Raw genomic sequence first — 26,521 nt, 5'->3', positions numbered from 1 at the left:
AATTTTCGCATAAGCGAAAATATGTATATGCTACTTTTCGCATATGCGAATTTAATGTTCTCATACGCTAATTTTCGCATGCGCACATTTTGGCTTATGTTAATGTTCGTATATGCTAATTTTCGCATAAATGAATCTTTTCCTTTATGGTAATGTTCGCATGTGCAAATGTTCGCATATACGCATTCTTTTTCTTATGGTAATGTTCGCATATGCAAATGTTCGTCTGTTACTATTCGTATATGCGAACATTAGCATAAGAAAAAAAAATTTGTATATGCGAACATTACCATAAGCCAAAATTAGCGCATGCGAAAATTAGCGTGTGCGAACATTACCATAAACGAAAATTCGCATATGCGAAAAGTAGCATATGCATATTTTCGTATATGCGAAAATTTGCACACCTGTCTCACACAGTAGTATTACAGCCTTCTTTACACCACACAAGCTGGAAGCAGAGAGGGGTGATCACTGTGATGTGTACTGTGAAAAAAAAAAAAAAAAACGAATATTCGCGAGCAACACTAGTAAACACCTGACTTCCTCCAAAGGTCCTTGAACTACAAACCATAGATTCTTTGGAACACATCACGTGACCCACGTGATTTATATAGTAAGTGTACTTACCTAGTTAGCATTGCAGGACCTCTGCGATGCTAACTAGGTAAGTACACTTACTATATAAATATATACATTAAATTTAAATAATTTTAATTACAAAAGGGGTGACAAGGGGCTAGCTAAGGATGAGGACCCCACCTAAACCTAGGGACTCTGACTTTGGGGACCTCACCATAAGGCAACGGAGGCAATCCGGTGCCGGTGCATTGCCGTGGAATGAGATTTGCCATAGAATGAGATGGTCCGCCTCCATCACATCCTATTGGCTCTCTCTTGTCACGTGACATATTTAAACGTCACGCATCGATGCGCACAGCAGTGTTAATTTGGCTATCACAGGGAGAGGATCTCCTCACCCTGTGATAGCTGAAGCTGTACGGAGCTCTCATGGCCTCTGTGGCCCGACAGAAGTTCACACATGTACGCAGCTCATACGGCTGCCTCATATACATTTACTGTTGATCCACAGCGCTATCGGGATCCCTATGCCCGATGGCGCTGTCATCAGGATCCCCACGCCCGCAGCTGTACTCCCCGTCCCCCGCAGCTGTACTCCCCGTCCCCCGCATCTCTACTCCCCGTCCCCCGCAGCTCTACTCCCCGTCCCCCGCAGCTCTACTCCCTGTCCCCTGTGAACGCTCAGGGAGCGATCCACAGCGCTATGGGGATTCCTACGCCCGATGGCGCTGTCATCAGTGTGCGTCCCCGCGAGCGCCCCATGCCCGCAGCTCTACTCCCCGTCCTCCGCCCCCCGCAGCTGTACTCCCCGTCCCTCCGTAGCTCTACTCCCCGTCCCGTTAACGCTCAGGGAGCGGGGAACAGAAAGTAGAGCATCGGGCGCAGGTTAAGTTATTCGCGTAGTGCTGCGCATGCGCAGTACTACTTTACCTGCGCCCGATGCTCTACTTTCTGTTCCCCGCTCCCTGAGCGTTAACGGGACGGGGAGTACAGCTGCGGGGGGCGGAGGACGGGGAGTAGAGCTGCGGGCATGGGGCGCTCGCGGGGACGCACACTGATGACAGCGCCATCGGGCGTAGGAATCCCCATAGCGCTGTGGATCGCTCCCTGAGCGTTCACAGGGGACGGGGAGTAGAGCTGCGGGGGACGGGGAGTACAGCTGCGGGCGTGGGGATCCTGATGACAGCGCCATCGGGCATAGGGATCCCGATAGCGCTGTGGATCAACAGTAAATGTATATGAGGCAGCCGTATGAGCTGCGTACATGTGTGAACTTCTGTCGGGCCACAGAGGCCATGAGAGCTCCGTACAGCTTCAGCTATCACAGGGTGAGGAGATCCTCTCCCTGTGATAGCCAAATTGACACTGCTGTGCGCATCGATGCGTGACGTTTAAATATGTCACGTGACAAGAGAGAGCCAATAGGATGTGATGGAGGCGGACCATCTCATTCTATGGCAAATCTCATTCCACGGCAATGCACCGGGACACCACAATGTAGCAACAGTATACATTTTTTTTAACCAAAGTGAAGATCACAACATACAAAGCACTCATATGAGCATAGGCACCCGACCCACATCTGTGCGATCTCCGGTACGTCCGTCATTCTGAAGCGCTGTATAAACAATGGCACTCTACAATAACGGCCGTTACTGACATTCATAGAAAGGAATATCGGCAGTCATGAAGGGGTTATTTTATTATAAGAGGAAAGTTTATTTCATTTTGTAAAAGAAAAAAAAAGAAGAAAATACTCCAGTTGATGCTTAGTGTAAAAGAGTGAAAGACAACATTGCCACCAAGTGGTAGAACATGTGCATTGCTGAATATCTTATAACAAATTGTAAAAACCAAAAACATGATCACTGTTAGGTCACATAATCACATGCCATTTTTGAGTTAAAAAAAACAAAAAACAGAAAAAGGCGCAAGTCTTTCCATTATGGCAGTATTTCCCAACCAGGGTATGAAATGTATACGGGTCAATGCACACTATGGAATCCCCGGGCGTCCGTCGCCATCGGCGCTAGGACTGCACAGGCTTTGCCAGTCCCCATAGCCGGCAAATGCATTGTGCTCCAGGTTGGAGATTTATCATTGCATTTAGAGCTTACTCGGGGGTGCACAAAATGTCACACATGCTTGTTTTTAGACTTTTGTGGGTTCGCATGAAGCAGCAAACAGCCTTACCTAAGTAACTTTTGTGGTAGCCCTTGGGGGGTGTATGGTAGTGGTGGTATGGTATCGGTATATGAGGGGTTAATGTTAAGTTCGTGACGCCAGGCTGAGGGCTGGTATGCTGAGGTAATTCTCCGGCCTATCGCCGCCCTTCCCAGTAACGATAGGTGCATGAAATGACTGAAGGTCCCCAAGGAGATTGAACTTGAACTTTAACAACCTTACTTAAGTGCTTGCGATACATCCAAGGCACAGTAACAGTCTCGTACAAACAGTCCTTATATTGCTCAGTGACTGACAGTTGTTGCGGACCTTGAGCTAGTTAAACAGTCTCTGAATTTAGGGTAGATATTTGCAGATCCATCCGGATTTAGGGGTTATATTAGGTCCGGTGATGCTGCAGAGTGTCTGGGAATTGATACACTCTATATTCTGAATTACTCAGCCGTTGCCGCAAGGCTCGGGCCTAACTCACTGCGATAGTTTCTGCGCAGATCCTTCTCGTTTGACAGCCCAGGAACAAGAGAGAGAAAAGATGGCTGCCGCTCCCTTATATGGGCAGGGGGAAGGGTGAATTCGATTGGTCCGAACATCTGTCATTCACCATTACACAGAGTAATGGGATTGCATACGTCACAGGGCCTCCAAAGGTCCTTAAGTAGAATACCATAGAGTTTACCTAGTCACGTGTCCCGCAGGTCCTGCAACGCTACGGAACCGGTAATTAACCATTTATTTACATATATTGCTATATTTACATTACCCTTACATAAATTACTAGGCAATTAGTTGGAAAAAGAGGCGACAAGGGGTAGGCTACACAACAGGGATCCCTACGTCCTAGGGACTCTGGCTATGGGGACCCACACATATATAGGTACCGTATAAGATGCGGTACCGGGACACCACACTTTAAGTTTTCACTTTGCAGTGGTTGCAAATTTATGCAAATGGTGCATGTGGGCAAAAAAAAAGTTGCAAAACCCTCCCAAAATGTCGCAAGTCAAAGCCAGGTCAGACCTGGCTTACAAAACTGCCTTTGGAGGGCACTTCATCCCTCCCCCCCGCCCGTTTATCACCCTCCTTTATTATTTACCCCCTTTATAACCCCCCCCTGTATCATTTAAATCCCCCCTTTATCACCCCCTGTATCATTTCATTCCCTCCCTTTATCACCCCCTGTATCATTTCATTCCCCCTTTATCACCCCCTGTATTGTTTACCCCCTTGATCACCCCCTGTGCCATTTCAATTCCACCTTATCACCCCCTGATTCCCTCTTGATTTCATCCCCCCTTGATCAACCCCTGTGCCACTTCATTATGCCTCTTGATCCCCACCATGTCGCTTAATTTCTTCCCCCCTGAACCCCCCATGCCACATCATTCCCCCCCCACTTGATAACCCGTGTGCCATTTCATCCCCTTCATCACTCCCTGTGACATTTCATTTCCCCCTTTATCACCCCTGTACCATTTAAATCCCACCCTTTATCACCCCCTTTGCCACATGCTCCCCTCTGAGCCCCCCCCTGTACCACTTAATTCCCCCCTTTATCCACCCCTGTGCCATTTCCATTCTCCCCTTTTTATCACCCCCTGTGCCACATCATTCCCCCCTTCCTCTCAACCCCTACTGTGCCATTGCATTTCTCACCAGGCTCAGGTGCATGCTGGGATACTACACTGGCACTACTAATAGTACAGAATGCGCTGGTAAACATTCAAGAGGCTGCGGATTTTAAGGGGACTCTGGAGTCGGACCCCCCACTGATCAAATATTAATGACCTATTCTGAGGATAGTCCATCAATTATCCAAGGCTGGATATCCCTTAAAAACTGTACACTGCATTACTTTCTTTATACATTGGGTGGCGCTATAGGATAACTGTTGCAATTCCTGCACCTGGTAAATGGAAAAAAAAATCAAACATTTTTCAGGAGCCAAAACTCTTTTTCTATTGATATAGCCATATGAGAGCTTCTGGTTTGGGGGATGAACTGTATTTGTTTAATAGTACCATTTAAAGGAGTACTCCAGCGTGTATTTCTGTCTCTCCCATAGAGATTACATGGAGAGCGCAACCCAGCACTCCATACACTTCCCCCCGCAATCAGACACTTATCCCCTATCCGGTGTATAGAGGATATCTTTTGAAATGCTGGAGAACCCCTTTAAAAGGGAAACTCCGGTGGAAAAAGTGGGACATTTTTTTTTTTCAAATTAGCTTGTGCCAGAAAGTTAAACAGATTTGTAAATTACTTCTATTTGAAAATCTTAACTCTTTCAGTACTTATCAGCTGCTGTGTAGTTCTTTCCAGTCTGCATAAAGTGCTCTCTGCTAACACCTCTGTCCGTGGCCGGAACTGTCCAGATTAGAAGCAAATCCCCATAGATCAGCAAAGAGCACCATAGACAGACAGAAAAGAAATTCAAAAACAAAAGAACTTCCTCTGTAGTATTCAGCAGCTGATAAGTACTGGAAGGATTAATATTTTTAAATAGAAGTAATTTAGAAATCTGTTTAACCCTTTTCCGACCCATGACATATATATACATCATGGGTCGGGTGGGCGGACATGGCAGCTATCAGCAGCTGACATCTGTGGGTAATGACGGACATCGGAGATCGCTCCCATGTCCATCATTTAAGTGGTTAAATACCGTGATCTATACAGATCACGGCATTTAAACATTAAATGCCGCTATTACCTGGTGTCTAGTGGTCCCATAGCCCCCCGCGCGATGTAAACGCAGGGGGGCTATGGGTTGCTAGAGAAGCACCGTGTCCTCGGCATCTTCCATGGCTCTGTTATTGCTTAGGGTTCACTTAGGCAGCCCTTAGCAATCAAGTACAGATTTCATAGATCAAGGTAATGCAATAGCATTACATTGATCTATGTAAGCAATCTGATGATGGCTTATGATAGACCCCTAGGAGGGCCAAAAAATTGGTGATTTTTCGTTACATTACATCCCAAAAAAATGTAATAAAAAGTGATCAAAAAGTCAGAACTACACAAATGTAGGAGTACACGCTCTGCCCCCTCAATGCAAGCCTATGGGACGGGGCGTGACAGCTGTCACACCCCCTTCCATAGGCTTGCATTGAGAAGGCGGAGCTTCATGTCACACGGGGCGGAGCCGTGACGTCACAATGCTCCGTCCCCGTGATCGTCAGTAATCATACCCGGAGCAAACACACTCTGGGGATTGATTCCAATGCGGTGCTGCGTGCAAGATCATGGGGGTGGGTCCCCAGTGGCGGGACCCCCGCGATCAGGCATCTTATCCCTTATCCTTTGCATAGGGGATAAGATGTCTTAGCGCCGGAGTACCCCTTTAAGGAGGAAAAAAAAACGTGAGCCAGAAAAAAAAAATAGCTGAGTCATGAAAGGGTTAACTTTCTGGTGCAAAGAAAAAGAAAAAAGGGGATTCAGCTCACCACTGTGCGGTATTGGATACAGGAGCTCCGTAGTTGCAGGAGAGCAAGGCAGGCAGGATGCGGGCCGTGTCCCGGAGGATGATGGAAGAAAAAAAGCACACGTGCAGGGGTGGGCCTCCAGCTGCTCCAAAAAGGTCCAATTAGAAAATTAAAACTTCACCTTTAATGTTACATGTTAAAAACAAAGGATATCCATAGTGAAATAAAAGGAAGGAAGGAAGGGAAACCGACGCGTTTCGAGCCTATACTGGCTCTTAGTCGAGCCTATACTGGCTCTTAGTCGTGCCACGACTAAGAGCCAGTATAGGCTCGAAACGCGTCGGTTTCCCTTCCTTCCTTTTATTTCACTATGGATATCCTTTGTTTTTAACATGTAACATTAAAGGTGAAGTTTTAATTTTCTAATTGGACCTTTTTGGAGCAGCTGGAGGCCCACCCCTGCACGTGTGCTTTTTTTCTTCCATTAACTTTCTGGTACCAGTTGATTTGAAAACATTTTTTTTTTCCACCGGAGTACCCCTTTAACCACTTAAGGACCTAGGGCGTATGGATACGCCTTGACGTCCTGGTACTTAAGGACCCTGGGTGTATCCATACTCCCGTAGGAATTTCGCTCCCCGCCGCGCGCCGGGCGGGGACCGGGCCGGGGTGACTGCTGATATCAATCAGCAGGCACCCCGTGCAAATGCCCAGGGGGGTCATTAGACCCCCCACCCGTCGGCGATCGGCGCAAATCGCAAGTGAATTCACATTTGTGATTTGCGACGATTCCGGGTGATACGGGTCTATTGTGACTAGTGTTGCTCACGAATATTCGCAATTCGAATATTATTTGCGAATATCGCATATTCAAGAATTCGCGAATTTCGCGAATATAGCGCTATATATTCGTAATTACGAATATTCGTTTTTTTTGTTTGTTTGTTTTTTCACAGTACACATCAGAGTGATCATCCCTCTCTGCTTCCAGCTTGTATGGTGTAAAGAAGGCTGTAATACTACTGTGTGAGACCGTCGTGCGAAAATTCGCATATGCTAATTTTCGCGTATGCTAATTTAGTATATGCTAATATTTACATATGTTAATTTTCGCATACGCGGATTTACGCGTATGCGAAAATAAAACGAGAATATACCGAATATGCGAATATTCGCGAATATATGACGAATATTCGTCCATATATTCGCGAATATTCGCGAATTCGAATATGGCCAATGCCGCTCAACACTAATTGTGACTAGTGTTGAGCGGCATAGGCCATATTCGAATTCGCGAATATTCGCGAATATATGGACGAATATTCGCATATTCGTTATATCCGCGTTTTATTTTCGCATATGCAAAACTTCGCTTTTGCGAAAATTCACAGATGCGAAAATTTGCATAAGCGAAAATTCGCACATGCGCATTTTCGCATATGCGAATTTTCGCACGCCAGTCTCACACAGTAGTATTAGAGCCTTCTTTACACCACACAAGCTGGAAGCAGAGAGGGGTGATCACTGTGATGTGTACTGTGAAGAAAAAAAAAAGAAAAAAAACGAATATTCGTAATTACGAATATATAGCGCTATATTCGCAAAATTCGCGAATTCGCGAATATGCGATATTCGCGAATAATATTCGAATTGCGAATATTCGCGAGCAACACTAATTGTGACCCGGAATAGAAGGGGGATCGCAGTTGTCTAAGACACCCACGATCCCCCTGTAGGCATAGGAGTGAGGTGGCAGAGTTGCCACCCCTCCTATCCCTGCTATTGGTCTGCTATTGATCGTCAGAGGCGACGACCAATAGCAGACCGGGGGCAGGGGGTTAACTTTCGTTTTCCCCGTCCTGCCCACCCACAATAGGCGGGGCAGAATGGGGAACCGAAGGGGACCGGGCGCCGACGTCCACTTACCCGTCCGGAGGCTGCGGCGACGTTGATTGGCGGGCGGCGTGACCTACGTCTGAAGAGGACGGCTGCCGGGATCCTACGGAAGCCGGTAAGTAGATCTGGAGGGCTACAGTCTGAGACCGTGGTCTCTAACTGTAGCCCTCCAGATATTGCAAAACTACAACTCCCAGCATGCCCAGACAGCTGTTTGGGCATGCTGGAATATGTAGTTTTGCAACAGCTGGAGGGCTGCAGTTTGAGACCACTATACAGTGGTCTCTAAACTATATCCCTCCAGATGTTGCAAAACTACAACTCCTAGCATGCCCACATAGCTGTTTGTTGTCTGGGCATGCTGGGAGTTGTAGTTTTGCAACATCTGGAGGTCCACAGTTTGGAGATCACTGTGCAGTGGTCTAAAAACTGTAGCTCTCCAGATGTTGCAAAACTGCAATTCCCAGCATGCCCAGAAAGCAAACAGCTGTCTCGGCATGCTGGGAGTTGTAGTTGGGTACCTCCAGCTGTTGGATAACTACATCTCCCAGCATGCCCTTCGGTGATTAGTACATGTTGGGAGGTGTAGTTTTGCAACAGCTGGAGGCACACTGGTTGGAAAATATTGAGTTAGGTAACAGAACCTAACTGAAGGTTTTCCAACCAGTGTGCCTCCAGCTGTTGCAAAAGTACAACTCCCAGCATGCACGGTCTGTCAGTACATGCTGGGAGTTGTAGTTTTGAAACAGCTGGAGGTTTCCCCCCCCCCCCCCCCCCCATGTGAACATACAGGGTACATTCACATAGGCGGGTTTACAGTAAATTTCCTGCTTCAAGTTTGGGCTGCGACAAATTTTTCGCCGCAGAGCAAACTCCTAGCAGGAAATTCACCGTAACCCGCCACTGTGAAAGTACCCTAAAAACACTACACTAACACCTAATAAAGGGTAAAACACTACATATACACCCCTTACACTGCCCCCCCCCCCCCCCCCAATAAACAATTTAAAACGTCTTGTACGGCAGGGTTTCCAAAACGGAGCCTCCAGCTGTTGCAAAACAACAACTCCCAGCATTTCTGGACAGCCACTGACTGTCCAGGCATGCTGGGAGTTTAGCAACAGCTGGAGGCACCCTGTTTGGGAATCACTGGCGTAGAATACCCCTATGTCCACCCCTATGCAATCCCTAATTTAGTCCTCAAATGCGCATGGTGCTCTCTTACTTCAGAGCCCTGTTGTATTTCAAGGAAACAGTTTAGGGCCACATATGGGGTATCGCCGTACTCGGGAGAAATTGCACAACAAATTTTGGGGGTCTTTTTTTCCTTTTACCACTTGTGAAAAGGAAAAGTTGGGGGCTACACCAGCCTGTTAGTGTAAAAAAAATAAAAAAATTTACACTAACATGCTGGTGTTGCCCCATACTTTTTATTTCCACAAGCGGTAAAAGGGAAAAAAAGACCCCCAAAATTTGTAATGCAATTTCTCCTGAATACGGAAATACCCCATATATGGGCGTAAATGCTCTGCGGACGCACAACAAGGCTCAGGAGTGAGAGCGCACCATGTACATTTGAGGCCTAAATTGATTTTACAGCGGTTCTGACAAACGCAAAAAAATAAATAAATACCCACATGTGACCCCATTTTGGAAACTACACCCCTCTCCGAACGTGACAAGGGGTATACTGAGCCTGAACACCCCACAGGTGTTTGACAAATTTTCATTTAAGTTAGTTGGATGGGAAAATGAAAAAAATTATATTTTTTCACTAAAATGCAGGTGTTACCCTAAATTTTTCATTTTCACAAGGGAAAATAGGAAAAAAGCCCCCCCAAATTTGTAACCCCATCTCTTCTGAGTAAGAACATACCCCATATGTGAATTTAAAGTGCTCTGCGGGCAAACTACAATGCTCAGAAGAGAAGGAGCGCCATTGAGATTTTGTAGAGAAAATTTGTCCGGAATTGAAGGCCACATGTGTTTACAAAGCCCCCATAGTGCCAGAACAATGGACCCCCCGACACATGTGACCCCATTTTGGAAACTACACCCCTCACGTAATGTAATAAGGGGTACATTGAGAATTTATGCCCCACAGGTGTCTGACAGATTTTTGGAACAGTGGTCCGTAAAAATGAAAAATTAAATTTTTCATTTGCACAGCCCACTGTTCCAAAGATCTGTGGGGTGTAAATACTCACTGCACCCCTTATTAAATTTTGTGAGGGGTGTAGTTTCCAAAATGGGGTCACATGTGGGGGGTCCACTGTTCTGGCACCACGGGGGGGGCTTTGTAAACGCACATGGCCCCTGACTACCATTCCAAACGAATTCTCTTTCCAAAAGCTCAATGGCGCTCCTCCTCTTCTGAGCATTGTAGTTTGCCAGCAGAGCATTTTACGTCCTAACATGGGGTATTTCCATACTCAGAAGAAATGGGGTTACAAATTTTGGGGGTCATTTTCTCCTATTACCCCTTGTAAAAATGTAAAATTTAGGGGGAAAAGTGCATTTTAGTAAAAAAAATTTTTTTTCATTTACACATCCAACTTTAACGAAAAGTCGTCAAACACCTGTGGGGTGTTAAGGCTCAGCGGACCTCTTGTTACGTTCCTTGAGGGGTGTAGTTTCCAAAATAGTATGCCATGTTGGTATTTTTTGCTGTTCTGGCACCACAGGGGCTTCCTAAATGCGACATGCCCCCAAAAAAACATTTCAGCAAAAGTTGCTTTCAAAAAGCCAAATGTGACTCCTTCTCTTCTGAGCATTGTAGTTCGCCCGCAAAGCATTTTACGTCCTAACATGGGGTATTTCCATACTCAGAAGAGATGGGGTTACAAATTTGGGGGGGCATTTTCTCCCATTACCCTTTGTAAAAATTGTAAATTTGGGGGAAAAACTGCACTTTAGTGAAAAGATTGTTTTTTTTCATTTACACATCCGACTTTAACGAAAAGTCGTCAAACACCTGTGGTGTGTTAAGGCTCACTGGACCCCTTGTTACATGCCTTGAGGGGTCTAGTTTCCAAAATGGTATGCCATGTTGGGGTTTTCTGCTGTTCTGGCACCATAGGGGCTTCCTAAATGTAACATGCCCCCCAAAAACCATTTCAGCAAAATTCCCTCTCCAAAATCCCATTGTCGCTCCTTCCCTTCTGAGCCCTCTAGTGCAGCCGCCAAACACTTGACATACACATATGAGGTATTTCCTTACTCGAGAGAAATTGGGTTACAAATTTTGGGGGGATTTTTCATCTATTACCCCTGGGTCTACAAGAACATGCGAGTGTAAAAAATGAAGATTTTGAATTTTCTCCTTCACTTTGCTGCTATTCCTGTGAAACACCTAAAGGGTTAACACACTTACTGAATGTCATTTTGAATACTTTGAGGGGTGCAGTTTTCATAATGGGGTCATTTGTGGGGTATTTCATATTAGAAGACCCTTCAAATCCACTTCAAACCTGAACTGGTCCCTGAAAAATTCCGATTTGGAAAATTTTGTGAAAAATTGGAAAATTGCTGCGGAACTTTGAAGCCCTCTGATGTCTTCCAAAAGTAAAAACATGTCAACTTTATGATGCAAACATAAAGTAGACATATTGTATATGTGAATCAATGTATAATTTATTTGGAATATCCATTTTCCTTACAAGCAGTGAGCTTCAAAGTAAAAAAAAAAGCTACATTTTCAAATTTTTCATCAAATTTGGGAATTTTTCACCAAGAAATGATGCAAGTTACCACAAAATTTTACCACTAACATAAAGTAGAATATGTCACGAAAAAACAATCTCGGAATCAGAATGAAAGGTAAAAGCATCCCAGAGTTATTAATGCTTAAAGTGACAGTGATCAGATGTTCAAAAAATGGCCGGATCCTTAAGGTATATTTGGGCTGGGTCCTTAAGGGGGTAATGTTCAATGTGGAGCTTTTATTATGTTTTTGTTTATTCCATCAGGGAAATTTATAAAGCACTGCACCTGACACAGATCAGCCAATAGTTGTAAAATTTGTGCACATTTTTGCTACTTTTGGCTGCTCTGTACCCAGGGGCGGACAGAGACAACAGAGGGCCCCTGTGCAAAGAATATGCCTGGGCCTCCCCCCCCCCCTCCACCCAGGTAATATGTTTGCTAGGTAAGCAGGTAGTACGTTTGCAAGCCGTAAATTAGGTAAGTAGAACATTCTCTAAGTAGGTAGGCAAGTAGTAAGTTTGCAAGTTATTTAGGCAGGTAGTAAGTTCAGTTGGTAGGAAGGCAAGTAAAAGGTTTGCCGCTAGGTAGGTAGGTTACCGTATATACTCGAGTCTAAGCCGACCTGAATATAAGCCGAGGCCCCTAATTTCACCCCAAAATCCCAGGAAAAGTTATTGACTCGAGTATAAGCCTAGGGTGGGAAATACATCATCCCCCCCCTGTCATCATCCAGACCCCCGTCATTAACACCCTCATCATCATCACTCTGTCATCATCACCGCCTGTCATTATCACCGCCTGTCATCATCCCCCCTTCATCATCCCACCCCCCCCTTCATCATCCCCTTGTCATCATCCCCTTGTCATCATCCCACACCCCCCTTCATCATCCCCTTGTCATCATCCCCACCCCCCTTCATCATCCCCTTGTCATCATCCCACAACCCTCTTCATCATCCCCTTGTCATCATCCCCACCCCCCTTCATCATCCCCTTGTCATCATCCCACACCCCCCCTTCATCATCCCCTTGTCATCATCCCCTTGTCATCATCCCCACCCCCCTTCATCATCCCCTTGTCATCATCCTCTTGTCATCATCCTCTTGTCATCATCCCACACCCCCCTTCATCATCCCCCTGTCATCATCCCACACCCCCCCCCCCTGCATAGGCCATATTCGAATTCGCGAATATTCGCGAATATATGGACGAATATTCGTCATATATTCGCGAATATTCGTCATATATTCGCGAATATTCGTTATATTCTCGTTTTATTTTCGCATATGCGATATTCGCGTATGCGAAAATTAACATGTGTGAATATTAGCATATACAAGATTAGCATATGCGAAAATTAGCAAATGCTAATTTTCGCATATGCGAATTTTCGCACGCCAGTCTCACGCAGTAGTATTAGAGCCTTCTTTACACCACACAAGCTGGAAGCAGAGAGGGGTGATCACTGTGATGTGTACTGTGAAGAAAAAAAACCAAAAAACGAATATTCGTAATTACGAATATATAGCGCTATATTCGCGAATAATATTCGAATTGCGAATATTCGAGAGCAACACTAGTCATAATCCCACACCCCCCCCCTTCATCATCCCCTTGTCATCATCACCACATGTCATCATCATCACCGCTTGTCAATGTCTGATACAGTGGTCTTCAACCTGCGGACCTCCAGATGTTTCAAAACTACAACTCCCAGCAAGCCCGGGCAGCAGGACTGTCCGGTGGGGAGGTCGTCCGGTGGGATAGTGGTACCTCTGCGTCGTCGTCAAGGCAACGTGACTATTCCGGGCCCGAAGCGCCAAGAAGAGCCCCCCCCCCGATGAAGATGGCAGCCCGGAACCACTATCCCACATGACAGTCCTGCAGCACCGGACCAGCGCCGAGCGGAGATGAGTACAGAACTAAAGGGGCTGAGAGGGGCTGGATGATGTCGAAGGCCGCAGTGGTCTTCAACCTGCGGACCTCCAGAGGTTTCAAAACTACAACTCCCAGCAAGCCCGGACAGCCGATGGCTACCCGGGCTTGCTGGGAGTTGTAGTTTTGAAACCTCTGGAGGTCCGCAGGTTGAAGACCACTGACAGCGGAGAGTTCACTCGAGTATAAGCCGAGGGGGGTGTTTTCAGCATGAAAAATCGTGCTGAGAAACTCGGCTTATACTCGAGTATATACGGTATACGTTTGTTAGGTAGGCAGGAAAAGCATTTGCTAGGTAGGTAATATGTTTGGTTGTTAGGTGGGTGGCCACGTTACATTTGGTAGGTAGGCCCTTAGTCCAGTGTTTTCCAAACAGGCTTTGGCTGTTTGGGCATGCTGGGAGTTGTAGTTTTGCAACAGCTGGAGGCACTCAGGTTGGGAAACACTGCACTAAGGGCCCAACTACCCACCAAAATGCCACCTTCTGCTGCAAAACTCTAACTTCCAGCTTAAGACTGTCCGAGCATGCTGGGAGTTGTAGTTTTGCAACAGATCGAGAGACAATGTTTCGAAAACACTGCCGTAGTTAGTGTTTCCCAACCTGGGGGCCTCCAGCTGTTGCAAAACTACAACTCCCAGCATGCCCGGACAGTCTTAAGCTGGGAGTTAGAGTTTTTCAACAGCTGGAGGCACCCAGGTTGGAAAACAATGGACTAAGGACCTACCTACCAAACCTGAGTGTCTCCAGCTGTTGCAGAACTATAACTCCCAGCATGCCTGGACATCTAAAGACTGTCAGGGGAATGCTGGGAGTTGTAGTTTTGCAACAGCTGGAAGTCCCCAGGTTGGAAAATACTGACTAAGGCAGTGTTTTCAAAACAGTGTCTCTCCAGGTGGTCCAAAACTACAACTCCCAGCATTCCCGGACAGTCTCTAGCTGTCAAGGCATGCTGGAAGTTATAGTTTTGCAACAGCTGGAGGCACACTGATTTGTAAAACTGGTGCTGAAACAATGATGACACTGAGCGCACCGTGATTCGCTGACCTGCAGGAAAAGCAGAAGGCGGCGAACAGAGAACGGGACACCAATATTGGAGCAACGGGGGAGCATAGACAGTTGAGTTAGTTTCTTTTGGAATCATTTTCATCCCTGGCACAGTGGATAAAACTAAAATAAAATACTAAAAAAGGCAGCAAGTAGAAGTAAAACGTCCGTCTTTATTCAGGGTTCTTCCTTAAAAGCCTTCACGGTGGCAGACAAACCGTGAACATATCAAAAATATGAAATATTGCACAAACAGAGGGGGGTCCCAAGCATGGCTGACGCGTTTCTGATCTATCGATCCTTACTCATAGCCTGTAGATCCTCAAATGAGGCACCCTTATATACTCCAGGGCATTTTCCCCATTCCCACAGGAAGGGAAGGGACAGGTCCACATCACATGTGCGCGTGATTAAAACAAAAACATGGGACCAAACACAGATAAATTATTCAGAGACATATCAGTAATGTAATATTAAATCTGTTTTGCTATTTAGTCCATGGGGTTAAATGCAATTCAAAAGACCGGTAAGTTTAACGTGCATTGTGGGTAAATTGTTTGAAGGACTTATAAGGGATTACATACAGGAATACATAGGGGATAATTGTATTATAAGTGATAGCCAGCATGGGTTTACTAAGGATAGAAGTTGTCAAACCAATCTAATTTGCTTTTATGAAGAGGTGAGTAGAAGCCTTGACAGAGGAATGGCTGTGGATACAGTGTTTCTGGATTTTGCTAAAGCATTTGATACTGTCCCTCATAGACGTCTGACAGGTAAGTTAAGGTCTTTGGGTTTGGAAATTTTAGTTTGTAACTGGATTGAACACTGGCTCATGGATCGTACCCAGAGAGTGGTGGTCAATGATTCGTACTCTGATTGGTCCCCGGTTATTAGTGGTGTACCCCAAGGTTCAGTACTGGGACCGCTGTTGTTTAATTTATTTATCAATGATATAGAGGATGGTATTAACAGCTCTGTTTCTATCTTTGCAGATGACACCAAGCTTTGTAGCACGGTACAGTCTATAGAGGATGTGCATAAGTTACAAGATGACTTGGATAGACTAAGTGTCTGGGCATCCACTTGGCAAATGAGGTTCAATGTGGATAAATGTAAAGTTATGCATCTGGGTACTAATAACCTGCATGCGTCGTATGTCTTAGGGGGGATTAAACTGGCAGAGTCACTGGTAGAGAAGGATCTGGGTGTACTTGTAGATCACAGACTACAGAATAGCATGCAATGTCAGGCTGCTGCTTCCAAAGCCGGCAGGATATTGTCATGTATCAAAAGAGGCATGGACTCAAGGGACAGGGACATAATACTCCCCCTTTATAAAGCATTGGTACGGCCTCACCTGGAATATGCTGTTCAGTTTTGGTCACCTGTCCATAAAGGGGACACTGCGGAGTTGGAAAGGGTGCAGAGACGCGCGACTAAACTAATATGGGGCATGGAACATCTTAGCTATGAGGAGCGATTAAAGGAGTTACAATTGTTTAGTCTTGAGAAGAGACGTTTAAGGGGGGATATGATAAACGTATATAAGTATATTAATGGCCCATACAAAAAATATGGAGAAAAACTGTTCCAGGTTAAACCCCCCCAAAGGACGAGGGGGCACTCCCTCCGTCTGGAGAAAAAAAAGTTTAGTCTCAAGGGGCGACACGCCTTCTTTACTGTGAGGACTGTGAATTTATGGAACGGTCTACCTCAGGAACTGGTCACAGCAGGAACAATTAACAGCTTTAAAACAGGATTAGATACATTCCTGGAACAAAATAAGATTAATGCTTATGAAGAAATATAAAATCTCATCCCTTCCCCAATATCGCGCCACACCCCTACCCCTTAATTCCCTGGTTGAACTTGATGGACATATGTCTTTTTTCGACCGTACTAACTATGTAACTATGTAACTATGTAAATCCACATGATTTCCCTATTGTGGAGGGATCGAATATGGTAACCTCCCCTTTTATTTAGCTTCACCTTCTCAATGCCTGAGAACCTGAGGGAAGTGGTGTCTGAATTATGACATATTAGAAAATGTTTAGATATGTTAGAAATGTTCGAGCTTAAAGGGCCAGCAGCATGTCTAATGTGCTCTTGCATGCGTTTTTTTAGGGACCTTTTGGTGGAACCCACATATGTTAAGTGACATTGTGTGCACATGATTTTATATACAACAAAAGTGCTATCACAGTTTATAAAGTTGTGAATGACATGGCATTTGCCATCCACTGTACCTTCTATTTTCTGGCATTTTTCGGCAAAGGGACATACCACACACCGCGATTTACCGCACTTGTGGAAGCTCTTGGTGCTAATCCACTGGGTGGTAACACTAGCCGTGTCCACCATGCTGGGAACAAGGAGATTGGATAGAGTAGGTGCCCGCCTCGCTGCAAATCTCACACCTGACTTTATAATCTCCCCTACCGTGGGATCTGTTGATAGCAAAGGTAAGTGTTTAATTACAATGCGTTTGATGTCATTAAATTCTGGACTGTACGTGGTGACAAATGTAGGACAATCTTGTGATTCAGTTGGTTGCTTACTTGTAAATAGGGATTTTCGATCTATAGGATCCACTCTCGACCGAGCTTTTTTCAAGAGCCATCCAGGGTAACCTCGAGCCGCCAGGCGTGTGCATGCTGCATCAGCTTCCCTGCGGTACACCTCGGCGGAAGAACTGTTCCGCTTAATTCGTATAAGTTCACCTACTGGTATGGCTCTTACTGTTTGTTTGGAATGGCATGAATTTCCCTTCGGATGGTATTGCCTGATATCTTTTTTCTGCAAGGATCAACCTCAATTTTATTTGTATCAGGGTTGCCACGTAATATGACATCCAAAAAGGGGGTTTCACTTTTACACCATGTGTGGGTAAACGTAAGATTGAACCGATTATTATTGATATATGTCATGAATGCATCAACGGTCAGATGGTCGGACGACCAAATGATGAACACATCGTCTACATACCTCCCATACCATGCGAGGCATGTGGAAAATGGATTGGTGTCAGAAAAACTGCTCCTCCCACCAAAAAACAAAAAGCTTAGCCCGAGCTGGTGATGACTTTGCTCCCATTGAAGCACCCGTGTGCTGCAAATAAAAATTGTTACCAAACATAAAATAATTGTGTTTTAACACAAAATCTACCACCTGAATAAGGTAATGTCTCAAATCCACAGAATATTTAGAAAATCTCATCAGTATATCCGAGATAGCTGATAATGCCAGGTTTTGCGGAATACTGGAGTAGAGCGATTCAATGTCGCAAGTAAGCCACGACAGAGAATCGCTCCATGTGAATTCATCCATGATTTTTAGCAAGTGCTTAGTGTCCTTGATATAACTTGGGCATTGCATAACCAGAGGTTGCAGTACTGAGTCCAACCACTCGCATAGGTGCTCGTTAAGGGATCTGATCCCCGCCACGATCGGACGCATTGGCGGCGGGAATCGGTCCTTATGCAGCTTGGGTAGCGAGTGGAAGATAGGAATAATTGGAGCAGGCACGAAAATATAATCCACTTCTTTTTGGGTCAAAATAGATCTGGCTTTCCCCTCTTCCAACAGAGTCAACAGTTCTTTTTTAAAAGGTTCAGTGGGATCCCCACAAAGTTTAAGGTAAGTTTTATTATCAGATAGTAGATTTTCATTTAAATTGATATACAGTCCCGTGTCCATACATACTACCGAGCCGCCTTTATCGGCGGATCGGATCGTCAAATTTTTGTTTTCTTTAATTTCTTTATGGCAGCAGCCTCCTTTTTATTCAAATTAGGACATTACTTTTGATTGTAGATTAACCAAATCTTTCATGATAAGGTCCTGGAACCAATCAAAAATTGCTGGTCTGGTCTGTATGGGGTAAAAATTTGGGTTTTTAGTGGAGAAGGTATGTGCAGTATTCACTTCATCACAAATAGATATCCCACTATTTTCAAAGAGACAGAGATCTCTAAAAGCAATTTGTTCTGCTAACGTATGCATTAGTGGTAAATCAGGGTTTATAGAAAGTTGAGGTGGGTCCGATGGTTCATCAGCATTTTCCACAAAAAAATGTTTCTTAACTGTTAAAGTTCTCACAAATTTATTTATATCCAAAATTGTCCGATAAACATCAAAATGATGTGTAGGAGAGAAACCCAGTCCTTTCCACAGGACCGAGGTTTCTTCATCTGTAATGATTTGTGCAGAAATGTTAATGACTTGAAAATCCTCTTTTATTACTTTTTCCGTTTGTCCTTGTTACGCTCCGAAGCTCTTCTTCCTATGTTTTCTGCCACCGCACCTTCCTCGTTTTTTGACTGTCTTCTCGCATTGCGATTCTTGTGAGTGTTCACATATTGCGGTTCTGAGTCCCCGCTAGTGTCCGTGGTATCTGAACAATCTGAATTTTCAGTAAACTCCTGGTCAGAAGAACTAAATTCACATGGAGCGATTCTCTGTCATGGCTTACTTGGACATTGAATCGCTCTATTCCAGTATTCCGCAAAACCTGGCATTATCAGCTATCTCGGATATACTGATGAGATTTTCTAAATATTCTGTGGATTTGAGACATTACCTCATTGAGGTGGTAGATTTTGTGTTAAAACACAATTATTTTATGTTTGGTAACAATTTTTATTTGCAGCGCACGGGTGCTTCAATGGGAGCAAAGTCATCACCAGCTCGGGCTAAGCTTTTAGTTTTTTGGTGGGAGGAGCAGTTTATTTTTTCTGACACCAATCCATTTTCCACATGCCTCGCATGGTATGGGAGGTATGTAGACGATGTGTTCATCATTTGGTCGTCCGACCATCTGACCGTTGATGCATTCATGACATATATCAATAATAATCGGTTCAATCTTAAAGGGGTATTCCAGGCAAAAACTTTTTTATATATATCAACTGGCTCCAGAAAGTTAAACAGATTTGTAAATTACTTCTATTAAAAAATCTTAACCCTTTCAGTACTTATGAGCTTCTGAAGTAAAGGTTGTTCTTTTCTGTCTAAGTGCTCTCTGATGACACCTGTCTCGGGAAATGCCCAGTTTAGAAGAGGTTTGCTCTGGGGATTTGCTTCTAAACTGGGCGTTGCCCGAGACAGGTGTCATCAGAGAGCACTTAGACAGAAAAGAACAACCTTAACTTCAGAAGGTCATAAGTACTGAAAGGATTAAGATTTTTTAATAGAAGTAATTTACAAATCTGTTTAACTTTCTGGAGCCAGTTGATATATAAAAAAAAGGTTTTGGCCTGGAATACCCCTTTAAGTCCCAGGATGCTCTTGGTCCTAGTTTAAAATATATAAACTAGAAAGACACTGTGAAGTACGGGGATATACTCGGCAGGCCTGGAGAAATATTTTTCTAAAAGATGTTTTTATGTACTTGATGTATTTCTAGGTGTATATTAATATATATATATATATATATATATATATATATATATATATATATATATATATGTCAAAGAAGAAAGCAGCACTCCTAAAGCGTGAGTAGGTGCCTCCATCTAGGATCCGGGTCCAGGATCCTGCATACGTATTTCCAAGGAAAATGCTGTGGCACTCAATGTATGGTGAAAAAATGAAAACTATTTATTCATCCCAAATGTGCAAAGAGCAACGTTTCAATGGTCTCACACCATCATTATCAAGTGGCTTCATAATGATGGTGTGAGACCATCGAAACGTTGCTCTTTGCACATTTGGGATGAATAAATAGTTTTCATTTTTTCACCATACATTGAGTGCCACAGCATTTTCCTTGGAAATACGTATGCAGGATCCTGGACCCGGATCCTAGCTGGAGGCACCTACTCACACTTGGAACTATATATATATATATATATATATATATATATATATATATATATACACACAAATCAAAAAATATGTTGCAGTCTCTTGTAATACCTTTTTTATTGGACTAACAGAATTTTGTAGAGACAAGCTTTCAGGATTCCTCCCTTTATCAAGTCCAATAGTCAAGGACTAATGATCAAAGGACTTTATAAATTATCAGGGAGGAATCCCAAAAGTTTGTCTCTACAAAATTCTGTTAGTCGAATAAAAAAGGTATTACAATCTGCATCACTGGACTAATATGGCTACTCACATTTACTATACAGATATACACATACCTGAAGATGGTTTAGAACCCTGTGATGTCACACATGCTTGTGATGATGTCACCGTAAGCTGTACAAGGAGGTGCGCGCCGGCCGCAGTCTCTTCAGTGTGTTTTGCATTCACAACCTGTGGTGTAAAGTGTTTCTTAGAGAGTTTCTATTTGCGATAGAGAATTCAAGATTTTGACCGTTCCTTGTCTGAAGAGAGAACCACAAGGTAAGTCTCAGCCGCTTCTATTCATACATACACAGGGCTTTTTGTTTGTCAGATTTTTTTTTATTGTTGTTGCTTTTTTTTTTTAGCAAAAAAAACCCAAGAAATTAATTTCCAAAAGAAACAACAAAAGTTATATTCCTCATAGCATTGTGATAATACTTGGCTTAGGCATTAAACATAATAAAACGCACAGATAGTAACATGACCAGAGCTTTTTCTTGCAAAACTGCTAAAATGCAATTATGCCCAAAAAAGCCCCCAAGAAAAAGAGTCCTAATTCATGAAGTTCTAAAAGATATAAGTCTATGAGAAAGATTTGGTGGTGTAGTAAAAGAATAACAGAAATATTAGGGCAGAAATATAATATTATATAATAGAACTGTGTGTACTAACAATAGAAATACTCTGGGTACTCCGAAAGGGAACATTTTCAAATCAACTAGTGGCAGAAAGTCATATAGGGTACGGATAGATCCCAATGAGGTGGGGTAGGTTCATTATTAGTAAATGTATATAGCAGGATAGCCCAATTGTATCTACAGTATGAAGTTCACATGGCCCAGTGACCATACAGCCAAGCCCTTATAATCCGCCATTACTGGGACAGGTTCAGGGTTATCAGATTTTACTAGGACCGGACAGGTTCAGGGTTATCAGATATTACTAGGACCGGACAGGTTCAGGGTTATCAGATATTACTAGGACCAGACATGTTCAGGGTTATCAGATATTACTAGGACCGGACACGTTCAGGGTTATCAGATATTACTAGGACCGGACAGAATCAGGGTTGTCAGATATTACTAGGACTGGACAGGTTCAGGGTTATCAGATATTACTAGAACCGGACAGGTTCAGGGTTATCAGATATTACTAGGACCGGACAGGTTCAGGGTTATCAGATATTACTAGGACCGGACAGGTTCAGGGTTATCAGATATTACTAGGACCGGACAGGTTCAGGGTTATCAGATATTACTAGGACCGGACAGGTTTAGGGTTATCAGATATTACTAGGACCGGACAGGTTCAGGGTTATCAGATATTATAGGACCGGACAGGTTCAGGGTTATCAGATATTACTAGGACCAGACAGGTTTAGGGTTATCAGATATTACTAGGACCGGACAGGTTCAGGGTTATAAGATATTTCTAGGACCGAACAGGTTCAGGGTTATCAGATATTACTAGGACCGGACAGGTTCAGGGTTATCAGATATTACTAGGACCGGACAGGTTTAGGGTTATCAGATATTACTAGGACCGGACAGGTTCAGGGTTATAAGATATTTCTAGGACCGAACAGGTTCAGGGTTATCAGATATTACTAGGACCGGACAGGTTCAGGGTTATCAGATATTACTAGGACCGGACAGGTTCAGAGTTATCAGACATTGGTAACCTCGGGGAAGACGCCTCCATATAAAACACTTATAGAGAAGCGTCTTCTTCTGAGGCTGCGATGGTCTTAGTGTTATCTTGTGGTTCTGTGCTGGACATTTCTGCTCTGTATGAAGGATCTATTGTATAATGACAGGAATGATGACATGTTGTCTAATGTCTTCACTTATCTCTCTCTCTCTAGTGTTTTCAGGCTCTGACCTGTGACCATGGCCTCTCCACAAGACCCATTGCTGAAGGAGGAGGAAGAAGCAATGGAGGACCATAGTGATATGGATGTAGAAAAGGGCGATATCCCTGAGAGGCAGAACCTGCCATCTCTAAGCGTGATGTCCACCGCACGTTCCATCATCACCGTAGTGATCCTCGCCTTTGTTAATTTGCTCATCTATGCAAATCGCTCCAGCGTGGCGGGGGTGCTGCCTTATATACAGAAAGCATATGACACCAATGCTAGTCTGTCCGGCTTATTGAATACATTGTTCATTGGAAGCTACGTGCTGGTCGCACCAATTGCCGGATATTTGGGCGACCACTGTAATAAGAAATATACTGTTTGCGCAGGAGTCACCATTTGGCTGAGCATGACACTTACCCTGTCATTCATCCCTGACGGGTACTTCCTGCTCTTCCTGCTGACGAGTGGACTGGTGGGAGCTGGAGAGGCGACTTTCTGCACCATCGCCCCCTCCATCATTGCAGACCTTTTTACAAGTGACCAGCGGACCCGCATGCTGAACGTGTTTTACTCCGTCATACCTGTAGGCTGCGGACTAGGATACATCATCGGGCCCAAAGTGACTGATGCAGCAAGGGGCGATTGGCACTGGGCATTTCGGGTCACCCCTGGCCTGGGCCTCATAGCTGTGGCTTTCATGATTTTGGTCACAAAGGAGCTTCCAAGAACGACTACAAACGGGAAGAAGAACAACAAATCCCAGAAGTTTGCCAAATGGGCGACAGATCTGAAAAAACTATTTAAAAATCGAAGCTTCATGTTAACCACCATGGGATCGACGGCGGTATCCTTCATAGTGGGAGCCATAGGTGTATGGGGTCCGTCATACCTGACCCACGCACGAACACTCCTACAAGAGAAGGACCCTTGCCGTGCTGAACCGTGTGACTATCACGACATCCTAATATTTGGTGTGGTTACAGTCGTTTCCGGCATTCTGGGAGTTGTAGCAGGGACGGAGATAAGTAAAAGATATCGCAAATCCAACCCACGGGCGGACCCGCTTGTGTGTGGATGCGCGATGATGCTCTCCGCCCCTTTTCTTCTGTTGGCATTGACTTTTGGCAACATCAGCCTCGTTGCCCCCAACATCTTTATCTTCATCGGAGAGACGCTTCTGTCAGTAAATTTCACCCTCATATCTGACATTATACTAAAAGTAGTAACTCCGTGGAGGAGATCTTCAGCCCTAGCCGTGCAGATGACAATCTATCACCTCCTAGGTGACGCCGGCAGCCCGTACCTCATCGGCCTGATATCTGACACCTACAAACGAGGATATGCCAAATCCCCTCTTCTCAAATACCGCAGCCTGGAGTATGCCCTCATGACCTGCACCATAATGGCAGTCATCGGAGGGGCCTTCTTCATGGCCACGGCCCTATATATAGAGAGGGACGAAAAAGAAGCAGAGATGGAATCAGAACCTCCGTCATCCTCCTCCTCCTCACTGCTTCCTGCCGATGAGGACCGCGCTTCAGACTGAGGAAAAGTCATTGCCTTTATCTCGTTTACTTCATTAAAAAAAATTAAGAAAAAAATAACTGCATTTGTTCTATGTTCCACTTTACCCCTTATTCTCTACGCCGCAATCACCAGGTGGGTGAGGTGTGCGCCGCTCATAAATCAAGTGTGCTGGTGGGTAAAATGCAAGTGTTAGTAAATTCTCCAATCCCCCCCCCTATATTTCCAGAGAATTACTTTTATGGTGTACAACAGTGTGCATCCAGCGCGGTCCTCAAGTCCCCCGAACAGGTCATGTTTTCAGGATTTCCTTAGTCTTTCACAGGTGAAATAACTGTGGTGATACCTGATTTGCTGACCATAATTATATCACCTGTGATTGACTAAGGAAATCCTGAAAACATGAGCTGTTGGGGGGTCTTGAGGACCGCGCGTGAGTAACACTGCTGTACAATATCACCTTGTGTGGTGGCCCAGTACAGCACATCCAGTTGCTGTACTGTTTTCTAGACGTATATTGTATGTTTCAGGTAATGTAGACTCACATGTATTTTCTTCTATTGCAAACAAATTTTTTGCATTGTACAGTAAATTTATGGTGCAGTGGGTTGTTTTTCATGTGCCAGCTGGGACCTCATGTGATATCCAGAACAGGGCCCCTGTTACACTTTACTGTACAGCTGAAAAGGTATCTAGTCACATGTAGACTCCTAGCCAATATATATGCAGGAGTCAGACTAAAGTCCATTCTTCTTTAAAGGAGTAGTCCAAAGGATAGGGGACAAGTTTCAGATCGCAGAGGTCCGACCGCTGGGGCCCCCTACGATCTCCTGTACAAGGGGCCCCCCGCTATCGCCCGCAGGAAGGGGGCGTGTTGACCACCACACAAAGCGGCGGCTGACATGCCCACTCAATACAACTCTATGGCAGAGCTGGAGCCCTGCCTTCAGCAATCTCTGGCTCTGCCATAGTGATGTATTGAGGGGGCGTGTCGGCCGCCGCTTTGTGCGGTGGTCAACACACACTATCTGGCCAGCGAGCCGGGGCCCCGTACAGAGAGATCGCAGGAGGCCCCAGCAGTCGGACCCCCCGCGATCTGAAACTTATCCCCTATCCTTTGGATAGGGGATAAGTTTTTCACCACTGGACTACCCCTTTAAGGAGGTAGACTTAAAGGGGTTATCCAGTTCAAAAAAAAATATTTTAATTAATTGTGGGTGATCCGACAGCTGGGACCACATGTGATCTCCAGAACAGGGCCCCGGCTCTCCCAGCTGCATGGGGTGGCAGACAGCATGTGCCTTTGTCTGCTACTCTTTGCAGCTGGGAGAGCCGGGCCCTGCTCTGGAGTTTGCGAGGGGGACTGGTTGATGTGAAAAGGGGATACATTTTTATGGTTGGATTACCTTTTAGGTTTGTTCCACAGTATTCAAGACCTAGTCTTTGCCAGAGCCACATGTCAGTTCCTCAGCTCTGCTATCCATATGGATAAGTCTAGAGAGCCTAGGTACTGTTAATGTCAGACATACCTCCTACATAGGCCACGTTTCACCAGTCTAGTATGTGCTACCAAGTTGTTCCTGAGCCTAGATCTAGTCGTGCTATGGTAATTGTTGATAAGTTGTACAAGGTAGGACTTCCCTGGATACCCTTCATGTGACTGTCGTGTCACAGATTACTGCAAAAAAGAGTGAGTAAAGTGGAGTCCTAGAGATACCTTTATGTTTTTTAAAAATGCCCCCTTATGGCTGCCAAATTATTTTTTTAAAAAGCCTAAAGGCTGCCAATACTGCTGTTCTGATGGGAGCCCATTACCGTGCCCTATCCGCTGCTTTCAAGGACACACTGCCTTTGCAGGAACTGCCTTCTCAACCAATCACTGGTCGTCATGGACACGCCCCATTGTGATGTCAGGCCACACACCCTCTATTCATGTCTATGGGAGGAGGCATGTTTTTTTTTTTTTTTTGGTTTGTTTTTTAAACTCCAGGTACTTATACTAAAATATTTAAAAATGTACTTTAGGTGCGTTTACTAAGTAAACATCATTGGTGGAGGCTGCAGTGATGATTGACCTTATAGAACTTTCATCACTGTACACACAGGATCTTTGGAACTCAGACAGAGTGACCATTGGGTTTTTGGTCATCTTTCTCCTAGTTGTTCCATACTTCTTCCCAAGAGCCACTGTGCTCTTGGGACCTTTCAGTGCAGCAGATCTGTGCCTCCACACAATCCTGTCTCTGAACTCTACAGGCAGTTCTTCACCCCTCATGGTTTGGGTTTTGCTCTGA

At 44.6% G+C, this 26,521-nt stretch overlaps 1 protein-coding gene across 1 annotated transcript; it reads left to right on the top strand.

Annotated features, from left to right (window-relative positions):
* Positions 1-21,008: 21,008 nt before the first annotated feature.
* Positions 21,009-24,296, top strand: LOC130267448 (protein spinster homolog 1-like). Its single transcript, XM_056517287.1, has 2 exons — positions 21,009-21,124; positions 22,710-24,296. Exon 2 carries the CDS (start codon positions 22,735-22,737, stop codon positions 24,247-24,249), a length of 1,515 nt encoding a protein of 504 aa, XP_056373262.1. The 5' UTR covers positions 21,009-21,124; positions 22,710-22,734; the 3' UTR covers positions 24,250-24,296.
* Positions 24,297-26,521: the final 2,225 nt, after the last annotated feature.

Source organism: Hyla sarda, chromosome 4, assembly GCF_029499605.1.
Source record: "Hyla sarda isolate aHylSar1 chromosome 4, aHylSar1.hap1, whole genome shotgun sequence".
NCBI classification, from domain to species: domain Eukaryota; kingdom Metazoa; phylum Chordata; class Amphibia; order Anura; family Hylidae; genus Hyla; species Hyla sarda.
This window is presented reverse-complemented; position numbering and strand designations above follow the sequence as displayed.

Bases quoted from the DNA above. Each gene is read 5' to 3' on its own strand.
- LOC130267448 (XM_056517287.1), top strand. From the start codon at position 22,735: ATGGCCTCTCCACAAGACCCATTGCTGAAGGAGGAGGAAGAAGCAATG.